General features: G+C 37.7%; 3 protein-coding genes across 9 annotated transcripts in view; 2 read left to right on the forward strand and 1 right to left on the reverse strand.

The window, feature by feature from the left end:
* The window catches only part of LOC118272073 (protein spaetzle 4), a 484,075-nt gene that overhangs the window by 271,314 nt on the left and 196,587 nt on the right, over positions 1 to 16,174 (forward strand). The window lies entirely within an intron of this gene.
* LOC118271844 (potassium voltage-gated channel protein Shaw) overlaps positions 1 to 16,174 on the reverse strand; it is a 110,775-nt gene that overhangs the window by 45,516 nt on the left and 49,085 nt on the right. The gene's annotated exons all lie outside the window — the stretch shown is intronic.
* Positions 7,504 to 13,628, forward strand: LOC126910700 (uncharacterized). Its single transcript, XM_050693812.1, has 2 exons — positions 7,504 to 9,322; positions 13,567 to 13,628. The coding sequence occupies exons 1-2, from the start codon at positions 7,504 to 7,506 to the stop codon at positions 13,626 to 13,628; spliced, it is 1,881 nt and encodes a 626-aa protein (XP_050549769.1).

The raw sequence follows: 16,174 nt of genomic DNA on the forward strand, positions 1-16,174 counted from the left end.
TTATATCCATTGAAATAACATAAAATGTGAAATGAATTTTTAAAAAATAATTAATTTTGCACTCTGCTCCGAACAGAATTTTATTATAAAAAATCTTTTGAAAACTTTCACAATAATCCAAAACAACAGACATTTACTCCAAGCAAATTTCAATCCTCTGCCAAACAAAATAGAAACGCAAATCGTGTGCTTCAAGTATATTCTCGTTAGTTACAATAATAAATTCATTTGGCGCATCTAGTGAGTTAGTTTCCTTGTAGCCATTAGGGTTTTTAGCAATTAGTAATGTATCCCTTTCCTCTGTGTTGCCGCTCTCAGTGTTGTTTCATTAATTTGTTATGTACCTAGAAGTGGAAGTGTTTCAGCTCAGAAATCTTTAGGTACTGCTATATAATATATTAGGGTTGGGTAAATGTACTAATGTAATTAGAGTATGGTTAGTTTTTCGATGTAAGTAAGGGAGACAGAGATTACCAGTAAAAACTGAAAGATTTAAAAAATCTTTTGGATACCCAGAACAGAAAATGAGATAAAAAAATGGTTTTGTTAGTTTAAAAAAATACAGTAGAATCTTCCTAATCCACATATTGTTTGATCCGGAGCTGCGAACTACCCAGCTGGTTTACCGGGGCTCCGGCTAGAAAAACAGGAGTAGGAATGGGGTAGTTTTTAGTCAGTAAGAGTCTGACACTCGCTCTCGCCACGCACAAGGTGGCAGAAGTCATTGAATTAAAATATATTTTATTGGCAAATGTAGAGTACCCACAATGTTTTAGATTCAGTACTTTTGCAAAAGAGCTTGAAATTATTAATAATAATAAAGTTGTCCGATTCGTTTCGATCACCGATTACATTCAGATCAGAGTCAGATCTAGGTTAATGTTAGAAAACAAAGTATTCACTATTAGTTTCCTTCCCTTTTCCCAACTCCCATGCAAACCATTTCCACTCATTTGAGTGTATAAGCAGAGTCTCCCGAGCAGGGCAATTAGCTCTGAGACCTAAAAATACATGCAGCCTGGTCTCTTTCCACCTCGATGGTACTTGGGGTAACAATGCGCTTGTTGCTTTACCCTAGCAAATGTAGGGTTGATTTTTCTAATGATGAAAGCATTTGTTTGTGTTTGTCTGCTTGTCTGTTCTTGTGATCTTGTGGTGATCGTTTTTTTTTAAGATTCTGGTAGCAGTATATTGATGTGATTGAAATATGGGTAAAGGTTTTGATTTTTTACTATGGAAATAGAATTTGACTCGGTTTCCAAATGTTTTCTAAATGATGTAGCTCAAGAAGCTAATGATCCAGTGCTGCAGCTACGGACTATCTAACCGGTTTACCGGGGCTCCGGCTCGAAAAGCAGAAGTAGGAACGGGGTGGTTTTTAATCAGTAAGAGTCTGACACTCCCTCTCGCCTCGCCCAAGGCGGGAGAAGTCATTGTAGATTTTCCCCTTCAAAAAAAAAGGAGTTAATTAAATTTATTGAAACTAGTCTAATTAAATTCACTTTAGTTGTGATATTTATAACAGACTTATCCACATCGATTTTAATCTAACTTACGTACAATCTTTTAACAACTAAAAAAAAAAATACAGCAATCAATTCCACCATCATTTCTCAATACAGCCGACGCCAAAAAGGGAAACAGTAAAGAATAATAATGGCTTCGTATCGTGTAATTAATTTACTTTTATAAAACTCTGATACAACACTCTATCGAGCGAAACTAATTCCCTTCACCTTCAGCAAGTTTGTGGATTTGTTTATAGCCCGTTGCCATGGCAACCGAGTATGCCCACGATCAACTGCTTCTACTACGTTACTTTGTTTTTCTTATTTAGAAACGCGTAATTTTTTCCGAATAAATTGATTTTCTACCGTGGTTTTTATGTGTCCTATGAAAATAAATAAGTTTTGTTAATACAAATCAGCCTTATATTAATAGATGCTAAACGTAAATTGTCATTATAGTAGTGGTAGGTATCTGAACTGCAGAACTGGAGATATCAGGTTCAATTGTTGATTAACAGCAGTTTCGAAGCTAAAAATGGTAAGGTAGAAGTGGTGATATAACATAGAAAAGAAGGACATTGTACTGCTAGCCAAGCGGAACTGCAGACTACATAGCGGGTTACCGGGCCTCCGGCTCAGAGTGGTTTTTAGTGAGAATCTGACACTCCCTCTTGCCTCACTCTAGGCGGGAGAAGCAATGGGATAATTTTTCCCCGTCAAAAAAGCCAAGTGTACAATGGAATATTTAACGGCGGACAACGTTAAAAAAAACTGTGTATTATCTGTGTAATGTATTTACAGGATAAGCTATTGATGAAGACGATTACGTTGCGTTCACTCTGCGGCTTTAATTGAATTCCAAAGTAGTTAAAACTTTACCTAAATAAAGTTAGAAAGTCAGTGAGATGTGATTTAATTATTGTATCGAAGAATTTGTAGTGGGAAGCTTGCTACTGAGCAATGAACATTCCTTTTAAAGGTTGTAAACTTCAGCTATTTCCAAATTCAGTTACTGAAAGGTTCTTAATATGTTATCCTGTGACCAACAATCTACGCCAAAATTGATCTAATTTAGGAATTCAATGGCGTTGGCCCTAGAACGAGCGTATAGATTCACTAGGGGACTGACTGACAGATACATTATTGCCGCTCTTAGAGACGTTAAATGATAACTTGAACTTAACGATTTTGTTTAAAAACAATTGCTTAGAACTGAGTAAAGTAACCATTAAATGATTCTGAGTACGGCGGTTACACTTATAAGGAGATTTTGTTTGACTGAATGCGAAATGATTTCATTGCAAACAATACGTGTGAGGATCATAGCCTACTAGAATCAGTTACCAATCATTATCAGCTCTGATATTTCTCTCGACCTCGATATTTCTGTGAAAATCTACAAAACTTAAAAATAAACGTTTTCAGTAAATAAGGTTTGTTATGAAAAAATACAGTTTCATTCGTATTAATTATTCCGGGTTTGTTTTGAGTGGGGAAATCGAATGTTTATTTTAATAGCTGTATTGCATGTTGAATGTGGCGATAACATGCATTAACTGTTCCCCCCCACCTCCTTTTGTGGAAAATATCGTATATTAATTTCTAGTAGCTATTACGTTGTGAGAATTACAACAATAATAAATACTACCCATGTAGCAAATGGAATGTATTGAAAAAACTGTGTCAAATATAATTTAACAATAGATAGGTGCTTAATTTTAGTTATGTTAGGTATTACTCTTATTAGTCGATCACACAAAATAATTATTGTTCTGTATGTCAATGGGCAAAAAAATCCCGCCAGACACGATCACCTCGCCTGGTCAGAGGATCCTTCTTTTCCAAACTTAGGAAAGTTTACTCTTTGTTCCCTAAAATTTAAAAAAAATCGCCAATCCGCATTGAGGAAGCGTGGTGATTAATGCTCAAACCTACTCCGTGTAGGAAAAGGCCTTTGGTCAGCAGTGACCACTTGTGTTAATGATGGGAATTGAACTCCTGACATTAAGCGCTGAAGCTGATCACCTACTCACAGCTATGAATACTGTCAAACTTTTCCTGGAAAAGGTAAGTGCAAATGTACATTTCATTGAATAGTAAAACCACAAATATTGTAATAGCCACTAATGAAAATAAAAATAACGGTTTCTAAACAACATAAGTGAAGTGACAGTTACTATAACACAACGCTTTAATAACAGTTATTTCACCAACGAGCAGTTTGTGATAACGTAACTAGTTATTGCTACAGTTTGCATGCGAGCAGTCTTTGCTCGTAAAAAGCATATTTGGCGCATATTCAAGCGCATTTTTATGCAGCATTTGTGACCAAAAGGTGGACACAGTTTACATAGTTGGGTTTTGCTGGACCAGCTGTTTTAGTTTGCTGCAGTAAGATATGGGTAAATGGACTCAAGTCCTGTGTGAATAGGTATTTTGTATTTTTGTTTTGCATAGATTCCTTGTTACAAAAAAATATGTATGTCAGAAAAAAAGCTGTTGCTAATCAAGTGGCCCTGGTCAGCAGCAAAGAGTCTCGGGTTCGATTGTCGAGCCGTGCGAAATATTATTGAGTTATATACGTTTTTAGAAAATTATTCAGTACAACATAGGCTCGTTCCTAATTACATAGGAATCGAAACTTTATTGCTTAAAAATAGGTTTTTGTATTTTTTTAAACAACTTTAGGATTTTCTCCTGTGTCGTGGGTGCGTTTACAAACATACAAGTTCACATACACATGACATCCAGACTCTAAACAACAATTTGTTAATCACACAAAGAGTTGTTCCGTGCGGCAATCGAACCCGCTACACGTTGCGTGGCTGTTGGTTGCCTAGCCACCGTGCCGTGCCGTGCAGTCACACTCATCATCACCAGCATTTCAGCTACCAGACGTTACTGAAGATATACATTTTTTTTAAATAATATCAATCGCACTTTTATCTCAATCAAACCATGACGCAAATTGTGTCGTTAATTTAAAAAACAGATGAATGTTTCTGGTCTTTCATCGAGGCGACATTTTAACTCGACAGCTTTTACGGTAACCGGTGTAATAAATACCATTGATATATAACTCCGGGAAGGATTTATTTCGATGTAATTGAGAAGCGATGAGAGATATTGAAATAACGATGAGGAAAAGTAAAATAAAACAATGCGTCGTTGGTTAAGTGGTTGCCAGTACTCCTGCTGAGTTAAAGCTAAGCTAAGTAAATATGCCTATAATTTTTGGATCGGGCAAAGAATTATAAGACTTATAAATCATGAATATGAGCCTCTAGAATGGCTTGAAACTAGTCGACTTCCTCGTTAAAGTTACGTGAGTAAGCCGATAACATAATTATAATTATTAAGACTTATAAATTCAAAGTCAAAATTATTTATTTCATATAGACCAAGAAGGTACTTTTAAATGTCAAAGCAAATATTATTATATTAACAATGTCTATCTGTCGGTCACTTCTTTAATGAACATATTTACTCGTTCCAAAGTGTAGATTCCTATAGAGAAGAACGAGCCAGAAATTCCATAGGTCACTCTTTTTCGATCAGGTTCACAATACAATTCTAGGTCACATTGTTTCGTTGGTTCAATTAGAATTGTACCAAATGTAGAGAACAGGCCCACTCCTTAAAACATAAGGTACATAACATAACAGACAAAATAAAAGTATTTTCAACATTCAAGCTAAATCACACAAATAAAAAGTAATCACGTGACCAAATCTAATCCTAAACTTTTCTAATAACAATAAAGATAAATCGGAGATGAAATAGATGTTCATCATAGCACCTAATATATCATAGAATTAGTCCCGTTCACATAAAGCCTCGATAAATAAGATCGTTTGTGGTAATATCGAGACATTTTCCAAATGAGTTCACTCAGTAGGCAGCTAGCGAGTGTGCCTTACTTTCTACCTGGCTACATGCCAAGATCTGTCTTTTCCGCTCAATCTTTCTACGCCTTAACTTTGTTCTAGTTTAACTTAGTTTCTTGCGAATGCAGGTAAGAAAATAAATATTGCTTTAAGGTACGCGTCCACAGGCCCGCATAGTACGCATCGCACGCAACGGATTTTAGTTTGTCTTGTATAGAAACTCATACAACTGCGTCCACTGATCCGCACCGTACGCACCGCATCATCAGCAATGCCTACATGCGATGCGTACTGATGACGTTATACGGAATGTGCATGTTTTTTTACCACAGATGGGGTCCAGTAGGGCTGATGCCAACCCGGCGCGGTGCTGCGGACTGCCTAGCAGGTAACCGGGGCTCCTGCTCAAAAAGCAGGAGTAGGAACGGAGTTGTTTTTTAGCCACTAAGACAGTGTCTCTCACGTTACCCAAGGCGAGAATCAGTCAATGGATGATTTCCCCCCTCAAAAAAGTCTCTGTTCTTGTAGGATTGTTTTCGTATTGTATGTTTTTTTTTTCTGGTTAAAGCAAATTCCTGAAGTTGTTTACTATCAACAAAACTTCCAAACATCCCAATCGCAAACGAACCAATTCATATTTACCTTTTAATTAAATCTATAGTTTACAATTATATTTGCATGAAACAATCAGATTTAATCAAGCAGCCCGTATTCTGGGCAAATTAATTAGACTTGCGGCTTACACTGATCAACTTAAAGTACAATATCATATTTACACTACCATCAATGGCCGCTACAGGCTGTTTGAATTAATCCAAGTTTAATTAAATTTAATTGTTATTAACTCTTTGATGGTTAAGTTCAATCGGTTCGTGGTACGTTTCCCCGCAGTTGATTAACATAATTTAACCGAAACCCGCCTCTACAACTTTTTCCAAAGTTCCTAGAATCGTTGTTGGGTTGGTTCTGTTTTTGGGTAATTTTATTTTACCTTCCAATTTAAGGGTGACGGGGATGTATCATTATATTTTATTCAGATGCAGGTAACCCTTTTTCTCGACTTTATGAAGTATATTCAGCCATAGAACATAGGAAGGGTTTATCCTAAAAATTCTTATTTTTTTGTTTTCAAAATCTTGAAATAGAATTTTTCGGTGTTATTGGTAAGTTATTATTAGAACTTATCACGGGATATTTACCATGTTTAATGATTTTGAGGAGTTTCCGATATTTCGGCACTGTTTCAAGCGCCATGATCACGGATTAACTGGAGTAAATGCGGGTGGGTGTTTACGAGCAGACAAATCGGTCTACCCGCTTTCTCGTTCGTTTTTTGCTGACACCAGTAATACCACTACCATTGTCACTTGTAACTCGGCTCAACTCTCGACACACAAAACTCACTGTGTCCGCTCGCGAACTTTCTTCTTTCTTGGCAGTTTTGCGGGTTTTACATAGTTGGACCACTGGATTCCAAGCCCTCGACAGTTGAAACCCATCCTCCCGGTTGAAGTTTTTGTACTTTGTTATCTCAATCGCTTCTCTTACCAGTCTAGGTATGTAGTGGCGTTCTGTCGAGATAACTTGTGGGTTATGTAACTCAATCCAGTGGTTTGATCCAGCCTCCAAGATGTGTTGAGCTATAGCGGATTTTTGTGCGTCGTTGTTTTTTACCGCTCTAATATGCTCAGAAATTCTACAAGCCACAGTACGCTTAGTCTGACCGATATATTTACTCCAGTTAATCCGTGATCATGGCGCTTGAAACAGTGCCGAAATATCGGAAACTCCTCAAAATCAATAAACATGGTAAATATCCCGTCATAAGTTCTAATAATAGTGTTAGTGACCATGTCAGTTTAAAAACTTATATCGCGAACCGGTACGGGCCGGATAGTGTTAAAATAATAAAACAACTTGAACGCGCGCGGAAAAAGTGTGGTTGTTTGGAGGAGTCTTTGAACTTTTTAGTTAAGTGCAGAGATGCGGACGTTATCCCTGTATGTGTGAGACTGAAACCTCGGCAGGACATCCACAACTCCGCTAGTATTCTACGGAACGCGAGTGTAAAATTGCTGCGAAAGGTTATCCGTAATACCAGATACCAAATGGATGAGAGCAATCGTGAGTTGTATTATTTACATCTTAAATGTAGTGCGTTGTTGACACCTGGTGACTTCGATATTTGTGATCGGATTACCTACTTGCAAGCCAAACGCTCTCAAGAAATTAGTGCAGCGGTCAAGCAACAAAAGTATGAGTCACTGATTCGAACACAAAAGCCGGTAGGTGACAACGATAAAAACTCACAAGAAACTCGAACGGTTGTTAATTTATCCAACAAGGTATTGTCACAAGGTGCACTTAGAGTACTTGAGAGAGGGTTGAATTTCGCTCCTACTCCAAACCACATCCCTTATGAAGAAGTGATAGGAAGTGTGGAGGAAGTAATTAGACGGAATCAGATACCGGCGAGTGATGCCGATGTGTTGAGACAGGACACAGCCGTTGCTTTACGTCACGCCAAACTTCCAACACCAAACATCACAGCTGAAGAAAAGGCCGCACTACGTAATCTCCGCCAAGATGAGGACGTGTTAGTACTAAAAGCGGACAAAGGGAATGCTACAGTGGTTATGAACGTCACGGAGTATGATGAAAAGATTCGCCACTTATTAAGCGATGCAAACACCTACAGGAGAGTGAACTACAACCCGACAGCACGGACGAATCGCAGTACACACAAAATCATAAAAGAATGTCAACAAATACTTACAGATGACACATTCAAGTACTTGCTCCGTCCAAGAAATGTACAACCTCCTAAAATATATGGTCTGCCGAAGGTGCACAAGCCGAATGTTCCACTGCGACCCATAGTCAGCCAGATAGATTCACCTACTTACCACCTGGCGAAGCATGTGGCTAGTATACTGCAACCCTTGGTTGGGCGTTCGACATCGTATGTGAAGGACTCGAGGCATTTTATTGACATACTGCAGTCCATCAAACTCCGACCTAACGATCTAATGGTTAGTTTTGATGTTGAGTCGTTATTTACAAATGTTCCGGTGGCAGACTGCATGGAAGTGGTGAAGTTGAGATTGCAAGAGAATAACATCCCTCTCGAGTATGTTAAGCTGCTTCATCATTGCTTGTGTACCAGTTACTTCGTATACCAGGGTCAGTACTACCTACAGATTGATGGTGTGGCAATGGGCAGCCCAGTGGCTCCGGTGGTGGCCAACATTTGGATGGAACATTTCGAACAGTTGGCTATCTCCACTGCCACTACATCTATAAAGCTGTGGAAGAGGTATGTCGATGACGTTTTCTGTGTCATAGAGGGGGGCGAACAAGAGGTGAAAGTATGCTTGGCACATCTAAACAACATACACGCGAAGATTAACTTCACCTACGAGTTGGAAAATGAGAGGACATTGCCATTTCTGGACGTGAAGATTTTAGTTCGTGCTGACGGCTCTCTGGGACACTCGGTTTACAGGAAATCGACTCACACTGACCGATATTTACAAGCTGATTCTCACCACCATCCCAGACAACTAAACTCTGTAGTCACCTCACTCACCAACCGCGCATATGATTTATGCGACGAGGAACATTTACAGGAGGAGCTGACACATGTGATGAAGGTGCTGCGGAGTAACGGATATAGGATTGCAAAGCACAAGAAGAAACCCACTAATAGACATCGGAGGTGCGAGGTTGAGAGGCAACCAGCATTTATGCCATATGTGAAGGGAGTGACAGATAAGGTTGCCAACATTCTCCACAAATATGCCATAAAGACTGTCTTCACTCCTTTCCGGAAAGTTTCCCAGATGCTGCGTTCGCCGAAGGATAGCTTCCCTCTAGAAAAACCTGGGGTCTATAAAGTGGACTGTAGCTGTGGCAAATCATATATCGGTCAGACTAAGCGTACTGTGGCTTGTAGAATTTCTGAGCATATTAGAGCGGTAAAAAACAACGACGCACAAAAATCCGCTATAGCTCAACACATCTTGGAGGCTGGATCAAACCACTGGATTGAGTTACATAACCCACAAGTTATCTCGACAGAACGCCACTACATACCTAGACTGGTAAGAGAAGCGATTGAGATAACAAAGTACAAAAACTTCAACCGGGAGGATGGGTTTCAACTGTCGAGGGCTTGGAATCCAGTGGTCCAACTATGTAAAACCCGCAAAACTGCCAAGAAAGAAGAAAGTTCGCGAGCGGACACAGTGAGTTTTGTGTGTCGAGAGTTGAGCCGAGTTACAAGTGACAATGGTAGTGGTATTACTGGTGTCAGCAAAAAACGAACGAGAAAGCGGGTAGACCGATTTGTCTGCTCGTAAACACCCACCCGCATTTACTCCAGTTAATCCGTGATCATGGCGCTTGAAACAGTGCCGAAATATCGGAAACTCCTCAAAATCAATAAACATGGTAAATATCCCGTCATAAGTTCTAATAATAGTGTTAGTGACCATGTCAGTTTAAAAACTTTTATTGGTAAGTTTACTGAATTCGAACATAGTTAGTCTCTCATCACTTTTATAATAACAGTGGTTTTGATTTCGTTAGGTATTATTTACATAAGTAAGGAATGACTCAATAAAGGGAAGAGATTACATATACCGACACGTCCTAAGTATAAGTAAGTAACTGAAAAAGTTAAATTTTACAGGAGAGCGAATTTAAGATTGCAAAAATTATAAATTGTCATATCTTTGTCATTTTAAGGATTTATGGTTTGAAATTTGGTAACTGAGTTTAAAATTAAGTACAGTTTATGTTTACAAGGAAATTTTGTTTGTCAAGGTTTATGGTTTTGTTTTATAACACATAGATAATTTTACTCCGGTCTTAGAATGTATCAAAATACTCTAACTGCCACATCCACACTTTTTCAATGGAATATTTATCGAATATTTTACGCGATATCCATGGAATAAGTAGTTAAGTGCCTAGATACATTTTACAATTAAAATTGAATCCAGTGTATAAATGTGTAACTACGTAGATACACACTTATGCACCGGGAATGGCTAAAATTCCATAATAATTATCATTAGGACTTACCTTGTCTAGGTGACGAATAAATCTCATTTGGTGGTGACATGGTGAGATTCTGTCGCCTTTTAATTGCATTTTGCTTTAACGATACTAAGAATTTATAGCGTTCACTATATTAATAAAAAATATAGTGAACGCTTGCCGCTCGCTGTTACCGCGAAGAACTGAGCGAGCGGCAGATGCCCGCACCCCGCGTCTCGATCCCCCCGCGTACTACTATTTAACTGGAACTTCCATATTTGTACGTTGTATTTATTTCCTAGCTAATTCAGATAAATACTTATGCGTCTGAAAAAAACCATGTTCGGCTGTTACAATTTTTTTGATATTTTTTTATTGGATAGATACAGGTACGTTGAAGCTAAAAATGCAATAAAAACCATTTCGTGTATCTGGCAGATACATACTTATACTTAGCGGGTGTCGATACATTTCTTTCATATAATTCTAATTTAGTACTGTAAGCTAATGGAGAATGAATTGCGGAATTGAAAGTATACAAAAACATTCGGATACTTCACCTAATCCTTTGATGTTTACGATAAAAATAAGATCAAGGACATTAGAAGTATACTTCTTTCTTTTGTTTATATTATGGTTGGATTCAATATGTTATTTATGGAATTGAATACGTAAGAGTATATTTCTTTAGAGTAAAATTATGCACGATGGAAAACATCCTGTTTTGCGCTGGTATTATTTTTGTATGAAGTTAAAAATAAATGAGTCTTTTTTCCGAGATACCTTTTAAAAAGAAAGGGTGTTGATGATAGACAGAAGGGTGGTATTGCACATTGTTTTTGTATACCATTATTTTGGTTTATTTTTAATAGAAAATCATTTAATGCCAAAAATTAATCATTTATCCTATTGTGTCAAGACAACAATAAACGTTACGATCTTCAAAAAAAGCCTTAACCATTTCTTCCCATTGGCAAAAACAGCTTACGGCCATATTTCCGGAGACCAGTTGCTTACAAACAGTTCTAAGGAAACCATAGCATAATACTAATCGATGGCTTTATCCGAAATGAACAATATTGCCACGGAAGATAATAATCGGACGTTTGTCCGCCCCCTAAAGGGAAACTATATCTGGCGACTAGCCAAGAAACACCCTATACACAGAAGGACTTAATAAATAAATGTTAGCATTCGAAATTGTATCAAACGCGCTTATAAATAAAGCACATTTCATCATTAACATTTATGTGGTGTAATAAGGAACACTCAATCGTTGAGTGGCACCCCACTTGTGGCCAGAGTTGCGTGCAATTAAGGTACACACGACTATAAATATGGATCTAAAAACCCAGTATAATATGGTCTCGCTTTGAGTGATCTTTTCGTGCATACGAAGATCAGTTTATACTGGTTAAATATAGGTTGATGTGTAACCGTGGTGGATGTTTCAAATGAGCTTGGTAATTTTCTTGAAGATTTTTCTTTTAATTGAAGTAAATATATCTTGTAAAATGTTTGTGATATCGCTAGATTTTTGTAGGATGAATGGTTCAAAAAGATGGTACTACCTATCTACTGCGCTGCTGTCTAACAGGAGGATCAATATTTTTTGTGGTTTTCAAAATTCAAAATTGTTTACTGCCAAATGTCTGTTAATAGAATGATATTACAAACTTATGTGACAGATAGTTCATACAAATTTCGTTCTTAAGACTTTATCTGGGACATAGCGGCTATCCAGACATTGTGAAATAGGCCCTATAAGTGATATAAAAAATATGACACTATCGCAAATCAAGACAATTTTTGTACAACATCCAAAAACATTATCTTCCACACAATTTCATACAGATAAATTGAAGCTGATTCAGATACAAGATCATAATAGTAGGATCATGCAATACATAACAAACAATCCTTTTGGAAGACAACCAAGATCCGCAATGAAACATACACTGTAACGGAACATTGCCCTATTATTGTAATATTTGTAGTTTACAAGCAGATAATGATGCATATTTATGCTGATTTATGAACGCACGTGTCGAAAGCTTTAAAACTCTGTGGGTGTATACCCAACATAGATATATATTAACTGCTTATATATACATGGTACAATGTGAAATGCGCAAAACCTGCAAATAATTTGATTACATTACAACAAAAAACATAACGTCACGACTTTTTAGCCCCGAAGGGGTAGGCAAAGGTGCATATTTCACCATTTGTGTTATAAGTCCCATGCTATAAGGGGTGAGACTACTGCCATATTCCAGGCTCTATACTTCTACTGACAACGGAAATTTTAGAACAACCGAAAATGCCCAGTAGTACTTTGCCCGACTAGTAATCGAACCCGAGACCCCGAGAGTTGCTAAAACTAAAATTTTATATATTTATAAATTATTTTTCTTTTGAATTAAAAATCATAGAGGCATCTGAGATTTTATGCATTTAACGTTACATAAATAGATGGATAGACACACATCAAGTTTTGCACGTGTAAAGTCGAAGGCCAAGAGTGTGAATGAGTGCCACCAGATTGTTCTGACATACACAATAATGGAAAAAATGTGTAACAGAAATATGTGATGGAAGGGACAAATGAATGGAAGTAAGATTGATGTTGGAGGGCTCGTGAGGACGTGAAGTGATTGGTCTCGTTGAGTACTATTTATTTGGAAACTATTTTGGGCCTTTAGAGGCAAAGGAAGTCTATATATGGAGGATGATGATTGATTAGTTGACGGTGAATTGGAACATCTGTCTTATTTAAGTACATGATTCAAGATGTTCTAAAGGGCCATGCTTCGGCATGAATGGGCCGGCTCAATCGGTCTGATACCACGGCCTTACAGAAAATCGACGTGAAATAACGCTTGCGTTGTGTTTCAATGTGTGAGTGAGGTTACCTGAGGCCCAATTACCTCCCTCCCTAATCTTCTCAATTCCTGATCCCCCAAAAATCCTTAAATTCCTAACCTCTAAAAGACCGGCAACGCACTTATAACGCCTCTACTGTTTCTGACCATGGGCGGTGGCGATTGCTTAAATACCATCAGATGATCCGTGAGCTCGTTTACCGGCTTATACCATAAAAAATACCAACGTATTTCGACTTACAGCGACCATTTCTGCGAATAGTGTTGTGGATTTAACGCTACAAAGAGTTAGACTATTGGTGTAAATTCAAAATCCACTTTATTACTGAGAATTTTAGTAAGCAATATGTCTGATCTGGGTATTAAATTATAAAGTTCTTTCTTAACATTTACGACCACGATTACTAGAACATTGAGACAAGCAGCAAATTGCTTCTTTAGATACTCTCAAAGGTTAAGATTAGAAGACAGTTAATGTAAATGAAAAAGATTTATTTCATGGACAAATGAACGATGAAGTGTTTAATATTCTTTTTGTAATATATCCCATGTTCTAAAAGAGATCAATGGACATGGTTATATATAAGCCGAATTATTTACAGCAGTTCCTTTTAATGTTAATGTTTTTAGCGATCGATTGAAGTATCTACTTGTTGCGTCATTTCGGTGATGTTTTTGTAAAAGTACATTGTACGTTGTACATAATAATTGTTTATTTGTTAGTGTATAATATAAATTCATAAGTAAACCAAGATAATTATTTAGAAGGACAAGTATGGGAGAGTCATGCTTCGGCATAAATGGGCCGGCTCGACCGGAGTGTTACCACGACCACACAGAGAACCGACGTGAAACTATACCCCTTAGAGGATAGCAAGCGATACGATACGATAATTTTAAACCTTCAAAATTTGCACTCGATGAAAAATAAGAGATATTCCTTATTCACAAAAACAATGCTTCACATAACAAAAATAACCTTCTATTCTATTTATTACAAACACCATGAACGAAATTACTCAACGAAATACATTTAGAAACTTATTGTTCTCGTTTTATGAGCAGAAGAGAAGATTTATTTCAGTTGTAATGGACATGGAACTTAAAATATGAGAGAATAAGATCCGTAAACATATTTCTGTTCAGTTTGCCGCGTGGATCTATTAATCATTGGTTGGAGTCAGTAAATATTCGGAGGACGTCAGCCTTCAGTATAAAGTGCTGAACGGATGTCAGTGATAGTGGCCATCGCTGGACAATTACTGTACTTGACATTTATATTGAGTGAGTTATTGACCAATGTGTAATGTAAGTTGGTTAAAGTTATTTATGGTTAAAATGGGAGAGAGACTTGTTGATGGAGTGGTCAGACTGCACTGTTGGTGCGGTGGATGGGTAACTGGCTGCCGTGCAACGTGTAGCGGGTTCGCAGGGAGCGATTTGAGTGCAATTTCGAACTTATAATTAGAACTTATAAGCCCAGGTTTCCTCACGATGTTTTCTTTCACCGTTTGTGAGTTGTCTATAAATAAATCTTAGAAAGTGGTAAAGTAGTAGGTTTCGAACCTGCACTCTCATATATGAGAACCATCTTAAACCTCTGCGCCACCACAACATGCCACCACAATTTAGGTGAATACAGGCCTTTTTTTTTGAGGGGGGAAAATCATCCAATGACTAATCTCGCCTTGGGCGAGGCGAAAGTGTCACACTATAACTTGACTAAAAAGTACCCCATTGGTACTCCTGCTGTTCGAGTAGGAGCCCCGGTAAACCCGCTAGGTAGTCCGCAGCTCCGCATTAGGGATCAGCCCTACGGCCCCATCTGTGGTGGTCTTAAACCTCTGCGCGTGGAACGCGACAACATGTCACCACAATTTAGGTGAATACAGGCCTGTGACTACAGTTGTGAATTCAGAATAGATGTGTAGATAGTAACTCCTACATCTTATTTGAGGATATCGACTCCATTATGCGAAATGTAGAGATGGCCCAATTAGTTTCCTATCAGATCTAATTTAGAGTTTCTATAAATTGCCCAATACTTCGTACATCTGTATTCGATTCAAGGATTCGTATTTAATTGGCTAAGTTTCTACTGAGTATGAATGAGTTATATCATTTCTGTGAATGTATGGATGTTTATTGTTGTATCATTAATTACAATTTTGTTTGTTAGGTATTCTCCGAAGAAGTAGAGAAATTATTAAGGAATTATGAAGTGAAATTGAGACACCAGCTTTCAAAGTCAAAGTCAAAGCATTTATTTAAATTAATCCTTAATTAGGCACTTTTGAAACGTCAAATTGAATTGTCCGTCAGTCAGTCTGTCAGTGAAGCTACCTATGTAGCTTACGAGCACCTGCTCATTCCAAAGTGTAGCTTCGAATAGAGAAGGACGAAATTTTGCTCAAATTCTTTAATGATCCGAAACGCGTGATATTTTCGACACTACACGCAAGTGAACATAGGTTACAGTGATCGTTTACCATAACGCGGTGAGCTCTCGTATCTACGCTGAATTCCTAACTTTGTTCATTTACAAATTATAAATTGATAAACGTTACTAGACTCTATTTTTTATACCACGACGGTGGCAAGAAAGCACACGGCCCACCTGTTAGTAAGGTGCTATGAATGCTTGTAACACTTGGGGCATTACATTCTATTATGGGATCTTAGTACACTTATCACATACACTCTAAAAATAGTTCCAACGAGGCAAGTTCATAGAGCCGTTTATTTATAGCGTCTAGTTATTAGGTATTGAAATGTAAACTCAGTGATTTGATGTATGTTTAGTTTAGTGGCAGATTCGAGGAAGCCGGTGCGCTTATTTTGATACCGGTGC

This window comes from Spodoptera frugiperda, chromosome 5 (assembly GCF_023101765.2).
Source record: "Spodoptera frugiperda isolate SF20-4 chromosome 5, AGI-APGP_CSIRO_Sfru_2.0, whole genome shotgun sequence".
Taxonomy (NCBI): domain Eukaryota; kingdom Metazoa; phylum Arthropoda; class Insecta; order Lepidoptera; family Noctuidae; genus Spodoptera; species Spodoptera frugiperda.